This window comes from Acomys russatus, chromosome 7 (assembly GCF_903995435.1).
Source record: "Acomys russatus chromosome 7, mAcoRus1.1, whole genome shotgun sequence".
NCBI classification, from domain to species: Eukaryota; Metazoa; Chordata; class Mammalia; order Rodentia; family Muridae; genus Acomys; species Acomys russatus.
Genome location: NC_067143.1, coordinates 63,164,391 through 63,186,078, shown reverse-complemented (window position 1 = coordinate 63,186,078; position 21,688 = coordinate 63,164,391). Strand labels below are relative to the sequence as shown.

The 21,688-nt window shown below is 47.8% G+C and overlaps 2 protein-coding genes across 2 annotated transcripts in view; one reads left to right on the top strand and one right to left on the bottom strand.

Annotated features, from left to right (window-relative positions):
• Nucleotides 1–20,947, bottom strand: part of Spon1 (spondin 1) — a 290,135-nt gene extending 269,188 nt beyond the window's left edge. The window contains exon 1 of the mRNA XM_051149253.1: nt 20,359–20,947. Coding sequence (XP_051005210.1) covers nt 20,359–20,596 — 238 coding nt within the window. The 5' untranslated portion in view covers nt 20,597–20,947. The remainder of the gene's footprint in view (nt 1–20,358) is intronic.
• On the top strand, nt 543–1,105 carry LOC127191894 (39S ribosomal protein L42, mitochondrial-like). Its single transcript, XM_051149252.1, has one exon. The coding sequence runs from the start codon at nt 556–558 to the stop codon at nt 979–981; it is 426 nt and encodes a 141-aa protein (XP_051005209.1). The 5' UTR covers nt 543–555; the 3' UTR covers nt 982–1,105.
• Nucleotides 20,948–21,688: the final 741 nt, after the last annotated feature.

Sequence of the window (21,688 nt, the reverse complement as noted above, 5' to 3'; positions counted from 1 at the left end):
TGTGTGACACATGCATGGGGATAACAAGAACAGAAATTGCTGTCAGTGGGTGTTGGGGATCCAAACCCACTGAGCCATCTCTCCAGCCCTACTTTTTATCACTTAAAGACAATATCGAACATTTGTGGAATAGCAAATAAAAATAATCAAGATTGGAACTTAATGACTTTTAAGAAGTTACTGGATTTTCTTCTCCTCTATTAATTTGAAATTATGAGACCTTTGGGGCTTGAGAAATGGCTCAGTGGTTGAGAGCACTTGCTGCTCTTGCAGAGGACCCAGGCTCAGTTTCCAGGACCCCTGACAGGTGGCTCCAGTTCCAGGGGGAATCCAGCATCTACTTCCGGCATGCAGTGCACAAACGTTTGTGTAGGTGTACACACACACACACACACACACGAAATAAATTAAAAATTTAAAAAAGAAAAACGGATCTAAGCAAGATGGCGGGCCCGCGGAGTGAAAATCCGTGTGCCTAGAGACCGATTTCAGAGGCAATCTCTCTTCACAATACCGGGGTTTTTGTTTTTGTTTTTAAATTACTTGATAAGGATCATGGCAGCAGCAGTAAAATGGGTGATATCAAACAGAACTCTCTGGAAGCATCTATTTCCAATTCAAAATGGAGCTTTGTCAAGTGCTTGCTGTAAGTCTACATATTCTTCTCTTCCAGATGACTACAATTGCAAAGTAGAGCTTGCTTTGACAGCCGACGGCAAGACAGTCGTGTGCCACCACCCTTCTGTGGACACCCCCTACGAACACACCAAACCTATCCCTCAACCAGATCTTTTGCATAATCATGAAGAAACACACGAGCAAGTGCTGAAAACCAAATTAGAAGAAAAAAGCGACCACCTTGAGCAGGGACCCATGATAGAACAGCTCAGCAAAGTGTTCTTCACGACGAAGCATCACTGGTACCCACACGGGCTGTATCACAGACGTCGTAAGAAACTGAATCCTCCCAGAGACAGGTGACTGCTCTTAATTCTATAAGCACCAAGGACATTTTGCTTTGTATCTTATTTGCTAGTTGAGAAATTGTACCTGGTGTGTTCATTAAGATGTTATGTAGAAAAATAATAAAATTTCATATATTCAAGTGCGTATTTCATTAAAAAAAAAAAAAGAAAAACAGATCATGAGAATTTTGTTTTGTTTTTCGAGATAGGGTCTCTCTGTGTTAGCCTTGGCTGTCCTGGACTCCCTTTGTAGACAAGGTTGGCCTCGAACTCACAGAGATCCACTTGCTTCTGCCTCCCGAGTACTGGGATTAAAGGCGTGCGCCACTACATTGGCTTGAGAATCTTTTTTTTTAATCCCTAAGATGATGAAGACAATCTGGAAGGTATTTTCCCTTCGAAAAAAGCCCATCAGATGTCACATCATATTAAAGCTGAAAAGGCATATTTTACACAAAAATACCCACATCATTAGCATAATATGTATGCTCACTCCCAAGTGTCAGTATGCAATATAAGTGAGTACATGTGAGGTCTTTAAGACCATAACTTGCCATATGGTAGACTGACGGTGAGTAGTGATGCTGAGGGCTGGAGAGATGGCTCAGCAGGGCCTGATGACCTGAGTTTGACCCCCAGAACCCAGGGAAAGGTAGAAGGCAAGAACTGGCACTGCAAAGCTGTCCTCTGGTCCCTGAATGCATGCCACGCCAGGCTCACACCCATACGTAAACATCATAAACACAAAAACAGTAATAAATAATAAAATAAAAAATTTTAAAACAAAGAATTCCTTTAGTAGTAGTAGTCACTATTCTTCGTAATAAGATTATCACATTGCGGTGAGCCTTGTGTTTTGTGCTCGTCTTCAGGCTTGAAAGCCCTTCAAGGAGTACGGCCTTCAAGGGCTCAGTGATATGCAATAAAGCATACAGAATAGTGCTCAAAGTCTGCTTGACTCAGCATCGTCAGCGATGCCAGGTCTCTTGCAGAAAGAATCTATACAAACCCAATGTGTAGATTTGGTGGGACCTAAATGACTGTCCCAGCGTGTTTTGTGTGATGTTGACAACCTGCTTCTAAAAGTCACATGGACATGCAAAATGCTAGGAATGATCAAGATGACCTTGAGAAAGAAGGACAAAGTCGTGGGGGGGGGCGGAGCTTATTATTTGTCATGACATACAGAGTCATGGAAATCAAGCCCCTATACTACAACAGGGAAAGAAGAGCGAGCCAATTAAACAGTAGAGGGCTCCAGACAGTTCCAGAAAGCGGTGAGGACTACAAGGGATAAAGAATTCGCAGCAGCATAGGGAACCGACGGTGGAAGGACAGCCGCAGGTGATCCTCGCCACACTGTGCACAAAACAAAGCCGCACAGGCTGTCATGTTACATATGAAAGCAAATGATAACATTTTTAGAGGTGGTATAACCCAGTATGTCGATGACCTTGGAGCAGAAAGAATTTGAAGAGGACATAATAAGGCACTGGTCACAGTCCTAAGATGTATAAATGGGATGCTGCCTAACTTTTCTCGTCAAAAGACACTACAAAAGGGAGAGACACAAGTCATGGCGTAAAAGATGTTTGTAATCCTACAAGCAGTATCTAACTGTCATCCAACATACACAGAGCCTCGCTGACCAAGAAGAAAGACAACCCAACCGAGAAGACGACCAGCACATGCATGAACTCACACTTGGTGAACGCGCCCTGTGCCCTGCTGGCCAAAAACCTGTGGAAAATGATCAACCTCACCAGCCAACAGGGAAATTCAAATTAAAATCACAATAAAACATTACTGCACAGCTACCAGATTGACTAAATATTTAGAATTAGTGCCAAATGCTGTTAACTGGAACTTTCACACACTGGTGATGAAAGTGAAAATTAGCACATTTCCTGGAAAATTCTTTAGTGCTTTGTTGGAGCTGAACATACACAGTCTCCCAACTACACGACTACACAACTACACAACTCAGAAACACGTGCTTATGTGCACTGAGAAGAGTGCTTGGAGTGATGTCACACGGAATAGCATGTGCCTAGAAATATCACTAAGTTGGAATAGGTAAGTGCTGACATAGTCATGTAAGCAAATGTCTAATGAAAATGAACAAGTTGTACTGTGGATAAATCACAAAGATAAACTCAAATTAGGAGGAACAAAGAACACAAAGGAATACAGAGGGCAGGTCTGGAAGATGGTTCAGTCAGCAGGATGTTTGCCTGGCAAGAATGAGGAGCCACATAAAAGCTGAGCACAGCAGTACACATCTGTAACCAGCACTGGGCTGCCGAGACAGGTGCATCCCTGATCTCACTAACCAGACAATGAGTCCATGATTCAGTTAGGAGCCTTGTCTCAAAAAATAAGGTGGAAAGCAAAAGAGGACATGGGATATCATTCTTTGGCCTCAGTGCGCATGTGCACACATCCACATGAATGATACATTTACCACACGCCAACACATGCAGAGAGGGGAGAGGGGGAGAGAGAGAGAGAGAGAGAGAGAGAGAGAGAGAGAGAGAGAGAGAGAGAGAGAGAGAGAGAGAGAGGGAGGGAGGGGAGGGAGGGAGGGAGGGAGGGAGGGAGAGAGAGAGAGAGAGAGAGAGAGAGAGAGAGAGAGAGAGAGAGGCAGGCAGGCAGGCAGGCAGGCAGGCAGGCAGGCAGACCAAGACACAGAGAGAGACAGAGACAGAGATACAGAGACAGAGGCACAGAGAGAGACAGACAGGGAAAACAGAGACAGAGAGAACAGAAATTGTATGGTGACTATTATTTAAAAGACTTCACCAGGCAATGGTGTTACTACATGGATGTTACTACAGCCCTGGTCATGCTCCAGTTCTTGGTGTGAATCCTGGCTACATGGGTTTCTTCATCATGTGATAATCATTAAGCTGTGCGATGTATGATTGTAAATAGCCAACTTCCTATACATTTATTTGATACACTTGACAAGCTAGCCATAAGCTCAGTTTCCCAGAGTGCTGTATTCCTGCAGGTTCTAGAAAGTTAAGGTTGTAACCTTGCTCGCCTGTTAAGTATATTACACAAGATGGAGGCTCTGGAGGATAAGCTGAACTCTGCATGGGGTTTCTGTCCGTAACTGCCACTGGAAAGGATGTTATTACACAGTTTAATTTCAAGGAAGTCAGGAGCCCCATCCATCTGGTGGGCTCCATTAGACACTCGCTTCCTGAAAGAAAGGCGTGAGCGCACAGTATGTTCTGCATCCCAGTAACAACCAAAGATGACTGCTTAGCCATAAATAACAGGATCTTCTCCCTGATGACTCCTCCCAAGTGCCTCCCCAGAGAGGCCATTAAGAGATCCAAAACTTCAAGAAAAAATGCTTACAAAGGACTAAAAATACAAAATAAGAGAAAGGGGGGGGGGGAGGGAGAGAGAGAGTGAAAGAGAGAGAGACAGAGAGAGGGGGGGTGCAGAGGGAGAGAGGAAGGTTATTTGGAGTCATCCTGTGAGCATACAGGGGGCCGGGGGGGGGGCAGGACTGGTAAAGGGCAAGGATTCAGGATTAGAACCCCAGTATTCCCATTGGTTAATTATGAGACTGCTGGGAAGTGATCTAACTGTCCTGTTTTCTCATTTTAAAAAGGGGAGTGGGCGAGTGACATTGCCTTGCAGGCGTATAAAGATTAATTAAATTCACGCTGATTACAATGAGCAGCATCTGTAAATGAGGCGAGGATGGGATTATGGCATGTTGAGAGTGACGGTGTGGGGGTGGGTGATGATGACACTGTGGATGGGGAAGATGGGGATGACAGTGACAGTAAGGTATTCAGCAGACTGACTAGCTAACAGTGAGACCCCAGTCGGTACCAACCGAGATCCACTGGGAGGGGCCACAATAGGACAACAGTCTTTGGGAGTGGAGTTCCCAGTACCAAGTTGTAGAGAGACTTGGCACAGCCCTCATAACGTACTGAATCGTCCTGTGGTCCATCATCCTCACGTGTGCGGGTGAGCGTTCTTGCCCCTTCCACGTCTACACAACGTAACACCTTCTTGTGCTCCGTGAATACCTCCAACTCGATCTTAATTAAATATATATTTGGGGAGTTACTTGTTAGACATATGCCTTCCCTAACAATCCAGAAGCTTCGAAAGAACACACACCGAGCCTGCCTTAATTCTTAACACATAGTGAATGCTTCTTGAATGACGGGGAGAGTGAAGGCTCTTTTGTCTTCAGTGTGCACTTTGTTCATTTCTGCTCTGGTCCAAAGTTCTCACGGCTCATGCTGTATAGCACGCCAGCCTCTGCCATCTACCTTGCTTTGTTGTTGTTTTGCAGTGCTGGGCATCCAACCCACGCTGGGTAAGGGACAGTTAGTAGACACACCCCCAGCCTCACCCTGTATTTTCTATATACCTGCTCTGTACCGTCCCACTTCTGCATTCTTGAAGAAAAGAAGCCACAGCCTCTGTCACTGAGGAACACATAACCTAACAGCTGGGAGGGAAACATATCAGGAGATAGTCTCGGTCACCTGCCACAGGTGTTATGGGGGTCTGAACCGTGGGCTCTGGGATCTCAGAGAAGGGAGCGCCAGAGTCTACCTCAAGTGAATGGAGGAGGCTTTAAGGGGGAGGGTGCATCTGAGCTGCATGGTCAGCGAGGAACAGGGCTTTGTCCAGTGGAGAGGAGGAACATCATCCATGTAGTAAGGAAGGCATGTGGGCTAGCCTTGGCTCTAGAAAGCTGGGCTGGCCTAGGTCTTTGGCCCAAGATGGAGTCACCTAACATACCAAGATAGAGAGCCTCTGTGAGAGCCAGTCCAGGAAATGGAAACTGAACATTCTGCACTTCCCGGAAGTCACCTGACCCTTTGTCACAACAGAATATCGTGACCACAGCCTCCTGCTACCCCAATAAACAGAACCTCCCAGCACCCTGCAAAGCGTTGCTACCTGCAGTCCCTTCTGTCTGTGACAGTTCCGTGTTCCTTAATACTCTCCCACCACACCTCCACCCAACTTAAAGCGCCCTATAAGACCCCAAACTCCCTTTCAGCAGGCCTATATTTCCTCTCTTGGGGACAACCTGGCAGTTCATACCCTCAATAAAGCTTTGCTTGTGGGTCTCAGTGTGGCTGGCTCTGGTGATTTGCTTCTCCCATTAAGCTACACAGAAACCCAAACTAATTCTGTATCTCCTAAGTTGTATGCTGGAAGATAGCGTGTCCTCAGAGGCTACGAGGGGTGGCAAGCAGGGTACAAATGGTTGGGGACCTTCTAGGCATTGCTAGGACATCCGAACACCTCCTTGAAGCTGCTGAGAAGCCCTGGGGGGGTCTGAGATGAGGATGTCCATCCAGAGCTACACTTCAGGAAGGCCGGGCTGTGTGGTTCTTGGATTACACTCTTACTCTAAAACAGTGGTTCTAACCCTGTGAGAACATGTTTTTCAATGGTCTTAGGAACCCTTAACCATAAGTTCATTTTCACTTCTCGTCTGCTTCGTAACTATAATTTTGCTACTGAGCAATGTCTCATTTCCTGAGACCATTAGAAACGCGTGTTCTCCAAACAGTCGAGACCCGCGTGTTGAGAGCCCTTAAAGCTGCCTTGTTTGTATGAAGACTATTTTACACTGTAGCCTGGCCTCAAACGCCCACCCAGAGTAGAGTTCTCCATCCTTTGCAACGCCCACCTCGCCCACCTCTTGAACATTCTCACAGCACCTACCTCCCAAATAGTTTTCTGGGTCCTTCAAAACAGTCTGACAAAAGCTGTATGCCTGTTACCCTTTCCAGCCCTGTAGGGTTCTATCACCCTCCTACCCTGTCTCTGGGGTTTCAGAACCAGACCCCTAGATTCCCACTCTCCTGACTCTATCCAGAACCAGGTCCCACCATGACCATATGACCAGCCTGGACCATCCACACATCATGTATGTTATTGAGGTGCCTAAGGCTTCATGTCACAGCCTTGGCCACAATGGACCTCCTCCCTCCACTTATACCACGGGCTCAGAGATCACTGAGGCACTAAGTAAGCCACAGGAGCGAGGTGTGCTCCATCTGCCTGACTTGAAGGGTTCCAGAAAGTTCAAGTCACACGCTTCATTAAGAAACTTGGTAGCAGTCTCTACCCAGCCCACTAGCGCCGACCTGCCAGGGAAGGGCTGGTAGACAGGAAGGCAGGGTTAGGAACCCAGAGAGAGTAAATATGGCTGGTGGGGTTGGGCTGGACCATTTCTTTATGTTCCCTTCGTCAGTCAACATTCTCAGTATCTCAAGGCCGAGATGAATCCACCCCCATTCCGAATGAGACAGTGCACCCTTAAAATTTTAAAGGTCAGTTTTACACAACAGAAACAGGTAAAAGGCCTGGTTCCAAATTCCACTCTTTCAACTTTGTACGACGTTGGGCAAGGCACTTAATGTTTCTTTGCCTCAGTTTCCTTATGTGTAAACCAGGCTAGCTAATGAATTCATAATCACAAGCCCATAAAAATGTTTGCTAAATCAATAAATCAATAAAATGCATTAAAAGATAAGTCAGTGTCCTCCATGAAATTGGGATCATAATATCAGCCTGTGGATTTGTTACGAGAATTTGAGGAGGTAATGATAGGATTCATTTGCAGTGCCGCAACGAAGGCTCTCTCTCCTCGTCATGTGTCACCTCCTCACAGTAAGCTCAGAGCCATATGGGAGTCCTGAGATGAACAACATGCTCACAAAATGAGAACGGATGGTGCTAGACTTTAGACCTTGAACATCCCCCAAAGGCCCCTGAGTTGGTCCTATGGAGGGCGTGATGGAATTTTAGGAGGCAAGGCTCAGTGGGAGGAAATTCACTTATTAGGATTAGGATCTTATAGGCCATATGGAAATGGAAACTCTGGGTGTTTGTGTCCTCTCTCTCTCTCTCTCTCTCTCTCTCTCTCTCTCTCTCTCTCTCTCTCTCTCTCCCCTCTCTCCCCTCTCTTCCCCTCCCCTCCCTTCCCCTCTCCTCTTCTCCTCCATTGCTATGAAGCAAACAAGACTCCACAGTCTCCCACCATGGTGTACTGTGTTGCCACAAGCCCAGACAGGCAGAGGCACCTGGCCATGGACTGGCACTAGCCAACACCTCTTCTAAAAAGCTGATTGTCTCATGCAGGCTGACTCACAAATGGGAAGATACTCCTGAGAGATCAGCAATATGCCAGACTACACAGGTGAAGGTAGGGAGCTGAACAGGACCCCTATGAGTCCGCCTAGCCTGACCATGTGGCCAACGCCCTGTCTCCCTCCTTAAACACAATCAGGAGTGACTGAGCCCAGAGCCTGTCTACCCCCAGGCCCTAGTCCCCTGGGCATGTGACTCAAGCTGGACTGATCAGGATCCATCTCCCTGGGATGGTTCAGCTTGGAGTTAGAGAGAAGGGGCCTTTCTTTTACTCATAGACCTAGCTAAGAGGCTCTTCGCGGAAGGTTGTTGGCAGATACCCTTTCTGTCCTTTGGAGGAAAACTGATTATAATGAGGAAAGTGATGAGGGCCACACACAGAAGCACAGCCATAAAGATAAAGAATGGAGGGAGCAAAGCAAAACAGGTGGAAGGGAAGAGTGAAAAAGAGAAGGGAAGCATGGACCGGGGAAGGGGTAGGTAATGAACCCATTTGTGTGCCCAGCTCCACTTATGCCTGAAGCCAGACCCAACTCTGAGATTCCCAAATATGGGAATCATTGTGTTCTGGTCTTTGCCCCAGCCAGTGTGATTCTGTCCTGTTTGTTTCAATGAAAAACAAACAAACAAACAAACAAACAAACAAAAAAAACTACTGGCTAATTCTGAAGCAACAAAAATCGACAACTCTGCATTGACTGCAAGAACCGTCAGCAATCTACGTATGGTGGTTAGTTGCTGTGACAAAATACCTGAGTGAGACCAATTAATGAAGTAAAAGGTTTTGTTTAGGTTTACGGCTCCTGGGGTTCTGTCCATTTGCGTTTGTCAGCTCCATTGCTCTTAGGTCTGTAGCAAGGGAAAGGCATCACGGGAGAAAGCAAGCCATGGTAGAAGAATCTGTTTACTTCACAGCAGCGGGGAAGCAGGGCAAGGGGCAGGGAGAGGAGGCACAGGCAGGGAGGCTCTTTGAAGGGCCCCCAGCCAGCCAGAGCGTGGTGAACATGGCTCTGCAGGTCCTGCCCTTCTCTCCCATTCCCCCTGCCTTGCTAAACTGTTAGACTGCATTCCTGAAGCTAGCCTCCAAGACCCATTCCATTATTTGGCCAATCCTTCCTCCCAAGGCCAACTACCAAGGTCCAGCTATAAAAATATTAAAGTCCAGCAATCAAAAGTCCCCCCTGGATCACCTAATTAAGGTGTCCAATTAAAACTAAACACCTCACCCTAACACTGGGCTTCCTCTTTTACCTCTGTAGATCCCCATTCTCCTGGGTGTCATGTCTGTCCCCTCTTTATCCAGAGGCTGCCCTTTGTCCCATTCTCCTGCAGGACAGATGCCCCTTTGCCCTCTCCATTGCTCCTTTCCGCTTCCCCCTGCCTTTGCCCCTTCTCCCTTCCCTCTGTCCCTCTGAGACAAATAAATCTCCTTTGGTGCCAAGAACTTGGTCTTGGAGATCCTGAACCAATACTCCGCCCCCCCCCCCTTTATTCTTCAAAAGCATGCATCCGGCGACCTACTTTATCCAGCTAAGCTGTGAGAGTTCATTTTGACAGAACCCAGAGCCACCTGGGTGGAGAGTCTCAGTAAGGGACTATTTAGATTGATCAAATTGGCCAGTGAGCATGCCTGTGAGGATTGAGGTTAACCAATGTGTGTAGAAAGCCAGACACAAGTACACAACACTGTTCACTGGTTCGGAGCCCTGGACTGTATGAGACTAGCAAGAGCTAGCTGAGCACTAATATGCACATGTGTGTTTTCTCTCTCCTCTTGAATTCAGATGTGATGTGACCAGCTGCCTCATGCCTTGACTTCCCACAATAATGGACTATCACATAGACTTTTAAGCCAAATAAACTTTTTCTCCCCTAAAGCTGTGTGTGTGTGTGTGTGTGTGTGTGTGTGTGTGTGTGATTGTGTGTGTGTGTGTGTGTGTGTGTGTGTGTGTGTGTGTGTTGCGAAGGAGGTTAGGGTATTTTATCATAGCAACAACAGAAATGCAACTAGAACACAGGCTTATTTTTGATGTCATTAAATCATCAATCCATTGGTGGATCAGTCAGTAATGAGGTAAGGTCAGAGTCTTCATGGTCCACTTACTTCCTTGGAGCCCATCAGCTGTCAATCAAACCTTAAATGCATGAAACACCAAAGGGAATTTTAGAGTTACACCATAAGACTTGGGAAACTGTATTCATAAGAAAATGGGCACAAATGACCAGGAGATGGCAATCACTTGACAAATGTCATTGGGATGACAACAGGATGTTTACTTCAAAATGCTGCACAAGATGTCAGCTTTAGGGAAAGACTTCGAGCTCAGTCCTAAGTTCTGGCCTGCTCAAGTGTAGCTAAAGTTGTATTGGGCCTGTTTATAAAAACTGTGGCTAATCTAAAATAAGATTATGTACATAAACCCTCCTGTGACGGAGTCAAGATCCCATGGATCATTGACCAGAAATGGGTGACATCATGTTGGGAGTTCAATGGGAATGCATATCAGGTAGGTTCAGGGTGGGGGCAGGGTTGGGGACACATGCTTGTGGGGGCAGGGTTGGGGACACATGCCTATAATCCCAGGACTGAAGCTGAGCACTGGGACCCTCAGAGAATCCCGAGTTGGAGGCTGGCCTAGGCTTACAGAGAAGGCCTTGTCTCAATTCCCCTCCAAAGGGACCAGTTACACCGACAAAGGTTAGTCTATCCATCAGTTTTCTCTTACTATAGCACAATAGCAGAGGCAAGCAGCAGAGAAACAAGTTATTTCAGCTCACAGTCCTGGGGGTATAGTGCAGGATTTCATGGCATTGTGCTTTGGGGTCTGTTGTGGGAGTGCTACATTATAGCAAGGTGGGAAAACCTGCTTAGAACTTTAGCTAAGATGCAGGGAGAGAGTGAGAGACTGTGGCGGTATGACACCATCATCCTAGGACCCCACCTCCTAAAAGCATCTTCCCACAACAGCATCCTGGGGACCAAGCCTGGAGCAGATCTTTCAGGGATATTATCCGTACATGCACAAACCATAGCAGTTAGGGAACGCAGCGACCTTCCCAAAAAAAAAAAAATAGCAAGCATCTGAGTTGGCTGCAGGTTGAGTGTGAATTCCAGAGCACAACAGGGCTGCCAAGAAAGCAAACACAGGGCCTGGCAGCTCACACATGCACAGTGTCCAGGACAGGAAGAAAGCCATTCTGTCCCTATCAGAGCACATCTGGAGTACAAAGTACAGGAAAAAGAAATGTCTCCCATAGGGATGGCTGAAGAATAGGACATGGAATTTCAGTCAGAAGAGAAGTCAGGGTAGAGAGCTTATTACCCATGGGCACCTCAGGGGCTGACACATAGCCAAGGAAAAGACCAGAAACTGGGCGATGTGTGGAAGTTCCTTGGGAGGCAGCAGAGAAGAAACATGCAGTCAGCGCACAGCTCTGAGGTCACCAGTCTGTGAGTGTTGCTGCCTAAAGCGACTTGTGGTTCCCCTCTGCAGCCCTTCCATGTTGCCAAGGAAGAGGAATGACAGAATTGTGCCAGCCCTGGGGGTATTCCAGAGGTGCAGCAGTAAGTTCCACATTGCTATGACATCATTCCAGAAGCAATTAACATGCAAAGAAAAAAAGGGTGTTCTTCAGGAACGGAAGAGGGCAGTGGTGTGGGGTCCTGGGACTGAAATAGTGACAGCTGGTGTTGGGGAAGCTCAGAAAAGGGGACATTTCCCTTAAAAGAAAGGATACAGTCTTGGAATCCAATCCTCTGTTGGGTTTGCCAAATGCTGCAGGAGAGTCCCAAGAAAATTCACCTTAACAATCTGTGTCTGGGCTTGAGTGCCTGCCCTGACAGCCCGTGTGTGGGCTGGCAGCCACCTCCCTCTGCCCTTCGCTGCTGTTGCCCTGCAGCTCAGCTCGCTTCTGCATCCATCTGCTGTCTCTCCTCTGGATCACCCTCACCTTGTATGCAGCCTATCTGCCTGTCACCCACCTCCAGCCTCTGCCCCAGGGCAGTAACAGTCCTTTTCTCTTTGATGCCACCACCTGGAAGGCCCTGACTTCCTCTAGTACCATCCTCTGAAGCTTGCCTTTCTGACCGGAGGAGGGAGCATGATTTCCCTAGTCTAGCCTATCGATCAAGAAGGCAAGGGTGCAGATCACACACCAGGTTGGTTGGGTTTAAATGGCACTTCTCACCCCCCCCGGGAGCCCCCAAACAAATGATTTAGTGCCTGCCGCCCCCTACACGATTCTGGGCACTGGAGATAAACTAAGACGGACAAAGGCTTTGCTCTCATAAAGCGCGTACTCTAGATGGAGGAGGCAGATGATAATAAACAAGATCGTTTCAGAGAGAGCTTAAGGGCTGCGAAGGAAATAAATCAGGAGAAAAATCCAACGGGAAACATAAAGCAGTGGTCAGAGAAAGCCTCTTTATCGACGCAACTTAATATGCAAGGATTTAGGAGGATTCCCTCCTGTGGAGGTCTGGGAACAAAACTATGCCCCAGGGACTTGCCATTGGTTTCTCCTAGGAAAAGTGCTGAGACAGGAAGAGAAGTGGGGTGGGGGTCAGGTTAGGGGGCAACTCCCTGTAGCATCTGGTCATATTTTTCCCACTGGGTCCTGCTTCTGGACTGCACCCACTTTCCTAAACTTCACGTGATGATTGGCTCTATAAGGCCTTCTCTGATGTCTCTCACACAATCCTTGTAAGCCTCTAACGGGCAGTGGGTCCTCCCCACCTTCCGCCACCCCTGGCCCGCCGCCCCAACCCAGGCCTCAAGCAAAGCGTTAAGGCACAGAAAATTTCTCTAAACTTCCAAGGCAGTGTAGGAATCTCGGGTGCATGGGGCTTGCTGGGAAAAGGCTTGGGGGGTTGGGCGCCCCACTCCTCGCATTATCCTTGTCTGAGCCTCAGTTGAAACCTGGTGTGAAGATGAAGCAGTTTATGCCAAGAAAAATTTACCATCTCCTGGAGTTTTTGTGAGACCCTAGCTGCAGGCGTTCCGAAGTAAGTGAGTTAGAGAAAGAGATGAGGCAGATGCACAGGCATGCACGCATGCACGCACGCATGCAAGCACGCACGCACGCACGTACGCACGCACACGCACATTCATCAAGTGACTCTAAGCAGGTAGGCACCTACCACTCCACTCCCTGCGTCCTCGGGAATAGGCCACGTGGCTTCAGTTTCCGTACACAATCACGTGGAGGGGAATCCCTACTTGCCTGCCAGTATGTGGCATGGGGAGGGAGGGATGGGGGGGGGGGGGGGGAGGAACCAACAGTTTTCTTTGTTCCCTATTGAAGAAGCCCAGAGCGCTCCCAGTGCTGGAAGATGACTAGCACTGGATTTTCCCACAACTGCCAACTTCCCTCCTCCTCCCTGCTAATGGAAATACCTGGAGGGGTATGTAAGTCAGACCAGATTGGAGCTGTTCTCTGAGCTGTATGTGATACACAGTTTCAAGGATCTTGAAGGAATCATTTTGACACGTGATTTAGACTGCCCATCTTCCTCTTGAATCTCAGCCTCGGATAGGGTAGGTATTCACTGTGCCCAAGATATTTTGCTCATTTTTATTCTGAATGTCTAACCCAGTGGCTTTTTCCTTTCTCTTCCTACACATTGTTTTCTTGTTATTTTAACTTCCTCCTCCCTTCCTCTATTTTTCCTTTGCTGATTCTTCCTTTGTTAAGGGAAAAGATAGAATAGGCTACCCACACACACTTACATAAAGACAACATGTTAATATACATGGACTCACAAACTACACACAAGCTTACATACACACATCCTGTGCTCCTTTCTCTGCCTGTGGATTCAGCAGGAACAGCAGCTCAGAGCTGCACAGAGCCCATCGAAAAGACCTTCCTGAGTGAGAGAACGTGGAAGGAGCATGGCTGTCATTACAACATGGACAGGGCTCAGCTTAGGGTAGAGATGGCTCAGCTGTTCAGAGCATTGGCTGCTCTTTCCAAGGACCTGAGTTTGGTTTTCAGCACCCACATGTTAGCTCACAATTGTCTATAATTACACTTTCCGAGGATCAAATGCCCTCTTCTGGCCACTGCAGGCACTATATACATACATATATGCAGGAAAAACACTCAAACACAAAAGGTTTTTTTAAAAGTAATTAAAACAAACAAACAAAAACAGTGGCTTCTGTTCTTCACCTTCCTAATGCTGTGACCCTTAACATAGTTCCTCATGTTGCGATGACCCCCAAATCATAAAATTATTTTTGTTGCTACTTCATAACTGCAATTTTGCTACTGTTATTAATTGAAATTAACTATCTATGCTCCCCCCCCACCTCATCCCACCCCCATCTTAGGTGACTCCTCTGAAAAGGTGACAGTGGCCCACAGGGTGAGAACCACTGCTCTAACTGTTCTCCAAGTCTATATCCCCTTCGTTGTTTTGAAAAAAATAAACCCAGAACATATCTCCCCAAAAACTCAATGCTGTATTTCTCAGACTCCCTTACAGTTGAGTGTGGTCACATAAACCTTCAGGGGCATGTTTAGAAGGGCTAGATATGGGGGCTGGAGAAATGGCTCAGAGGTTAAGAGCACTGACTGCTCTTCCAGAGGTCCTGAGTTCAATTCCCAGCAACCACATGGTGGCTCACAACCATCTATAATGTGATATGATGCCCTCTCCTGGCCTGCAGGTGTACATGCAGGCAGAGCACTGTATACATAACAATAGAAAAAAATTTTTTTAAAGGGCTAGATACAATTCCAAGGGCTCATCATTAAAATAAAGTTGTCTTCCATTTCTCTCCCTCTCTTCAAAACTGTATGCCAGATGGGCCTTGGACATGAGAGCCAGCCAGTTGGCTACAGCAATCCCTGGAGAGAGCCGTTCAATGAACCAACCTGAAGCCAGGCAAACCCAGTCACGACAGCCAGTGCCCAAGAGAAAGACACATGTGCAAAGTGGGAGAAATTGACTTTAGCAACATATGTCATTTAACCCAATGTGTATAACTAATGGAATTTCTACATGGAATCCATTTGAAAATTACTAATAAGAGCTGTTCTCTTGTTTTCACATGAATTCCTCGACAACATGCCGGTGCATCTTATTTTGGAATACCACACTTGAAGTGTGTAATGCTCTTGCCTCACTAGTGGCTCCCTGTTGGATGGCAGAGGCCCAGAAGAGGGCAGAGCAACAAGGCAGAAGGAAGCTGCCTTCCTGGGTGACATTTTGAAGCCACAAGATCTGATGTGTCTGGCCTCTCACTTAGCTTGCCTGAGACAATCCATTTGGGAGTCTCTTTGTAATGAACTTAGCCTATGTCTTGACTAAAATAAGAATTTCCCCTACAGAAATTGACCTTGGCCTATAGCTGGTACCCTGTGGAGACTATAGATGGGCTGTGTGGGAGTAACAGCCTCTTGACGTTAGCTTCTGTTTATGGACATGTCAATCTAGCCTACAGTTCCGGTTAGAAGAGTCAGCTGTGATGGCCTTACCGGGACATGAGACAGCACGCAGGTTGTATGTAAACTTTGAAAAACTTTAGATAGGCCTTGCTTTATGTTTTGAAGTTTCCCCCATCGCTTGAAACTCAAAGCCATACGCAATCTTCATAACAACTAAGCATCAGACTTTATGCAACTTTTGAATTTTGCTTTCCCTTTTGAGTTTTTCAGACAGGATTGCACTGTTTGTCAAAGTTGTCCTCAAACTCGTGAGCCTCCTGCATCAGCTTTCTGATTCCTGGGATAGTAGCGTACACACAACTGGCTTTGATACCTTCTGATGTTATTATTAATTTGAACAAAACATTCATTAAAACAGGGCAATGATTTAAAATGTAAAATCACATAATAAAAGGTGAAGAACAGTATGAGAACAGAAGAGAAATGGGAGTATTTAAAATGCAAACCACCACCACAACAAAAAGCTTATATAAAAAGGTCTTTCTTACCTTCATTTTCTCGGCTCCTACATATGTTATGCTCAAATATAAGCATTTACAAACTGAGTTATAAAACAACTACATGTGCCCGAGACAGTTCATCAAGTCAGGCCTTGCATTCCCCGTGCAGTCTGTTCCTGTCTTCCCGTGAAGGGAGTCTGCTGCAGACTGACCAGGCCCATCGCGTTCTGACCTGGACCTCTGCTTACAGGAAGATGCAATGCTGAGGTCTGTGAGAAGGGAAGAAGCAGGGAACGCAGGAAGGCTCCATTGCCTTATCACTGCGTGTCCTGTGATGTGACTGTCCTAAACTTCGTCCCATTTCCCCTTCAAGGAAGTCTCACTACCCACAGGGCTGAGGCTAGGCCAGTAAAGGACTTCTAGTCTCAAGTCAGTCTGAAGTTGAGGGAAGAGGGCAGATTGAGGGGGTCACACAGACCCAGGAATGGATCCTGACTTAGGGCCTTGTGACTGCAAGTGAGTCTCATCTATAAAACAGGAGGAGAATAAACTGCCTCACAGGACCGTGAGGAGTATGGGAGCTGAGTGCGAAAAGTTTAACACAATGTCTTTTCCATTGCTGTGATAAGCATTTAATTTTCAATTTCCAAAAACGCATCCTCTCATAACATGTACATATGCGTATTTATATGTGTGCACATGCAGATGTACATATTGCACCCACTGCGTGCTGACTTCTTTTGATTCTTATTTCCAATTCTCGTGATACTTTTGGGGGTGTCCTCCCTCCAGATACCTTCACTTTACAGTCAGGGAAACTGTGGTTCAGAGACATGCAGTGGGTTGCCTGAGGTCACACAGTGACTGTGAAGCCAAGCAGAAATCCCAGACTGACAGGCATCGTGAAATCCCATGCATTTTCCAGCAGACTGAAGTCCCTACTCCCACCGGCAGTGTGTGTCCCAAACTGGGACAAAGAAGAGAGAGCAAAGCTGCTTTGGAGGTCTCCAGCCCTCCGGGTTTAGAATAAATCCCCCAATTACGCCTGCAGATGGGCTAGCTCTTGAAACCTCTTGAACATTCTTTTCCCATCAAGTTCCTTGAAATTTCCCTTTAAAGCACATCTAGAAGAAAAGGCACTCTCATCAGCCTGACTTTATTTTCCCAATAAACAGACCCTGGTCAGACAAAAGAGCCTCTTTGATTTTCAATCAGTTCGTGAACATTTCAGCTGATTTCCTCCTATTTGGCTTGAAATTGTGATCTGGGAAAGGCTGGCCCTGCAAATTGTCGCCCTGCAAAGAGAAGCCCCTGGAGTATCCTCAACTTGTTATTTTTAATCACTGTAATCGCCTTTCAAAGGAGGCTCTGGCCAGAAACAGAGCGGGCCTTTCAGAGCGGTCTAAAGCACAATTACGGCAGTGGGGTGGGGGGCGGCTAGAGTTGGGGTGGGGGGTGGAGAGCAAGGGTGGGAGAGAAAAGGAAGTCGGTACAGCTCTAGCAAGTTGGAAAAGGCTGAATAACTATCCCAACCACACCCAGGCTGGCAGTGGGGAAGAAGCCCCATGATTCAGTTTGTTAACATAGGGACCTTTTTATCCAAGTCTAGAATAGCCAAAGCTATCCTCAGATGGGGTGGGGGACAAGAAGGCACAGATGCTATTGGATGATGAATTGAAATAAAGGGCAAAGCCTGGAGGCAGGAAAAGCAGCCATTGGTTCCAAGGATAATGATGGATGCTAAATTGTGGTGGGGCGTTGAGGGGGGGTGTTAAAAAGCAAACAGAGTGCCAGGGGAATGTTAAACCAAAGTGAAGTCACCTAGGAGAACACATTAAATGTGCTTTTTAATGTGATATTGTAAGGAAGTGCAGGCTAATAGGAAACGTCACAAAGTAAGCTAGTGCTGTTTCTTTGTAAGTCTGAATCCAATGTGTTAATTACAGAATACTTACCAGGCTCTCCAAAGGTCTTTCTTTCAAGATATCCTGGCTGTTGAAGGGGGGGAAAGATGGTACGCTCACCTACAGCCTCAGCAGGTATCGCCACGGTCCAAAGCCTAAGGGTGTAGGCTAAAGTGTGCAGGGCCCTATCTTGACTCCCTGCTAGGCCTTGGCTTTTACCTAAACGTCCTGGAACGTCTCTAGCCATGTGATTATGGAATGTGCTTGCCTCCCAGGGCTGTGGTGAATCCTCAGCCAAAGAGAAGGACTGGTATGAGAAAGAGACCCCAGGGTGCCTCTGCTTAGCCACAATCACACACATACAATCACACACACACACAAACACAATCACACACACAACCACAATCATACACACAAACACAATCACATACACAAACACAATCACATACACACACACACACACACACACACACACACACACACACACACACCCCTTTTCACCTTTTCTTGGGCTTAAAGTAAAAGTAGGCATAGACAAGGTCCCTAGTATGGAGAAATCAGCATTCATTCATTCATCCCTTTAATTAATGAGCAGCCAGAAAAGGGCAGCTGTTTGTTTGTTCCCTGATAGTTGGACTGGAGGAATGTTGACAAACTTTTAAACCAGAGCAGTGCACACACAGGAAACAATGAGACTAGACAAAATCCCCGCCCCCATTCTTAAGTCAATAAGGGGAAATCTTACACCCTAACCCAAACCAATGAGTACTTGGGGAACCTGCTGTCCCTCATACACACTTGCCTTTGAGTGAATTACTTTTTTTTTTCCCAGCTAGAAAACAGGCTCAGGGAAATGACATAGCTTGCACAAAGTCACACACACAGCCACTAAGCCCAAATCCACTTCATCACCAGTCATCCCTTTCCCTGCTGTCTCCCCAGATAACTCAGGACTGTGTTCAGGGGGCCCAACAGGTTTCTTGCCTTCTGGCCTGATCTTTCCACGTCAGCAGAGCACGGGGTTGTCCTGCACATGCCAGTTCTAAGACCCCCCTTCCACCAAGCTATGTGCTCCCTCTCTGGCTAGGAGGTGCTGTGTTTTTTACTCAGCATCTTTCTTCCTAGAGGAAGACAGGTTTTGTGGTCTCCCCCAGGAACAAGGCAGATCCTGGCCAAGAGCTTGGAGCAGAGGAAAACAAGTCCACCAGCCGGACTGCAAGAACAGAAACAGCTTTCTGGGAGGTGCAGTCCCTGGTGCCGGTACAGTTGATACCCCAAACTTTCTCCCAGAGTTCCCAACCATTTCCTCTCTGGGGGAACCAGGAAGGCGGCATCTGGACTCCCAGTTGTCCCCGCCAAGTGCTCCAATGACCTGCTCTTCCCCATCAGGCACCAGAGCTGACTTATGATGGAGTGTCCTGGCGGGGACCCCAGATGTGATCTAACAAGTTCCCTGCTGTGTCCTGTCTGGGGACAGGCAGCTAAGGCTTGTAGAAAAAAAATATCTGGGGAGCCTACAGACCTACTGAGCAGGGAGGTGCTGGAGCGGTGCTGGAGCGTGAGGATGGACTAGGACGTCTTGGAGTCTTTAAGTGGGTGTGGGCCTAACTGCTGGTCATGCCAGAATTCACCCACCTGCTTGTACAGCCTTTCCCTGTGCTCTGAGCCCCGCTCTCCACTGGGCTGCGTAAAGCTGGGCATCCCCAGGGCGTGCAGCCTCTAAGCTGCCTGGGAGTCAAGATCCCTCCACATTCAAGAAGTCTTGGGGACCCTGGGTCTCTTCAGTCTACCTTCCATTGAGAGAATACCCGAGTTCTTTGGGGGACCTTTTGCCGTTGGAAAACTGTCCTGGAAATCCAAGGGTCTCTCAGTCTCCTGGGACATAAGAAAGTAATTCGGGTAATCTTTCTGTGGATCTTTCAAATTCCTCCTCCTCCCAGCACCCAGAGATTGGTTAGGGACCCATCCAGGAAGTGAGAGTCTGCCTAGATCTAGAAGCTGGTCTTTCTTTTTCAAGGATGGAAGCTTCTGGGAGAGCTGGTGGGGCCCAACTGAGAGTACCCTCTTCCCCCAGAGAGCGACCAGCAGAAAGGCAGATACACCTCACTCTAGCCAACAGCTGGAGTGGAAGGGAGTCAGGCTCCCTCCCAGCCAGGTTGGTGTGATATGGGGATCGGCTTTGGCTGTATTTTCCCCCGCCCCGGGAACTGAGCGTTGGAGACCTGGGCTTGTCTCTCCTGCCCCCTTCTCCTCCCCAATGCTGGTTTGACGGGCACAGAACTGGCAGCTAAGGGGCTGAGGGCAGCCAGGACACGGCCAGAGCTGGGATGTGCAGGCACCGTATGCCTGAAGACTGCGCTCTCCTCTCCGTTCCAGCCCTGCTCGGGTCAGTGCCCTTGGGGGTTATGAGTCTCCTGTCCCCAATGCCACTCCACTTACCGCGGTAGCTGTTTCCTGGCTTATAGAAGTCAGGGTCGCCTTCCACGCGGAGGCTGAACTCCGTGTATCCCTCACGCCGTGTGCCCTGGGCGCGCAAGATGCGGCTGCAGTAGCCCTCTGACTTGGCCACTTTGTCCAGGGTCTCATCTGAAAAAGCCAGAGCCGCGGCCAGGGGTAACGCCAGGGCCAGCAGCGCCGGACCCCGGCTAAGCCTCAGGGGCGCGGAAGACAGCCTCATTCTCGAGGGTCCCCCAACTTTGTGCGGATGTTGCAGACCCTCCAGTCAAGACACTCCTGCTCGAAGTGATGGAAGCTGCAGAGGAGAAACCTGGAGGAGCCCGGGTAGCGCTGGCGATGGGGAGAGCAAGCCTGCCTCGCTTTGGCGGCTGCGGGAGCTGCGCTGCTCTAAGCGGAGCCGCGGAGCTGAGGGGCGGGCGGTGGCAAAGGAGCGCGAAGAGGGAGGGCTGATTGAGCCCGGATCCCCTAGAGCAGCACTGTTTTGTTTCTGAGCTGGCGATTAGCGGTCGCTCTGGTGTTTGTTTTGCGAAGCTGGATTCCCAGGGTCTGGTGGGAGAGAACAGGGCTACAGAGACACGTGCTGCCTCAATCTACCTCACCACCAACAACGCTGCTTCTTCAGCGCCCAGCTACACCCTGGGTCCTGTGGACCACATTGCTCAGAGGAGGGAAAGCCTGCCAACTAACTTTTGTTGCAAACCTACTCTGTGCCAGGCTGCGCTGCTGCAAGGTTTCCCCGCGGGCAGCATCAGTCCACCACGTGCACTAGCGCCACATACCGTAATCATTTATTTATAGACAAGCAGATCGCTGCAGGCTACCTTCGCTGTCCTGGCTCGCTGCCTCCATTGCTCTTCCTAGGCTACTTTATAACACGTCATGCTCTAGGAAGGACTAGCAAGGAAGCCAGAGACTTATGCCCTTAGGGTCAGCTGGCACAGTGCCTTGGCCAGGACACTTTTGGAGATCTATAAAAATGTTTTCTTTAAAAGCAGAAGGGGAGAAAAAGTTTATGTTGAAGAAAATGTTTTACTACATATTAGTTTATTCATCAGTGTATATAAGCAATCATAAACGGTGATGTTTTAAGAAGGAAGGTGCCCACAAAAGCAAGTGTCTACTGCTTATGAGGTCCTCGTAGAGCCTGGCCATTTTGAAAGGTTCAAGGAAGGGGCTGTGTTTTCTTGGCTTAGATTTTTAATTTAGGCTCTTAGCCTCTAGGGACAGATTTTTTGGGAGAGAGCATAAGCACGAATCTCTCCCAGTGTTTCCCTGGGGGAACCTGAATCAAGCCTCAAACTTGCCACTTATC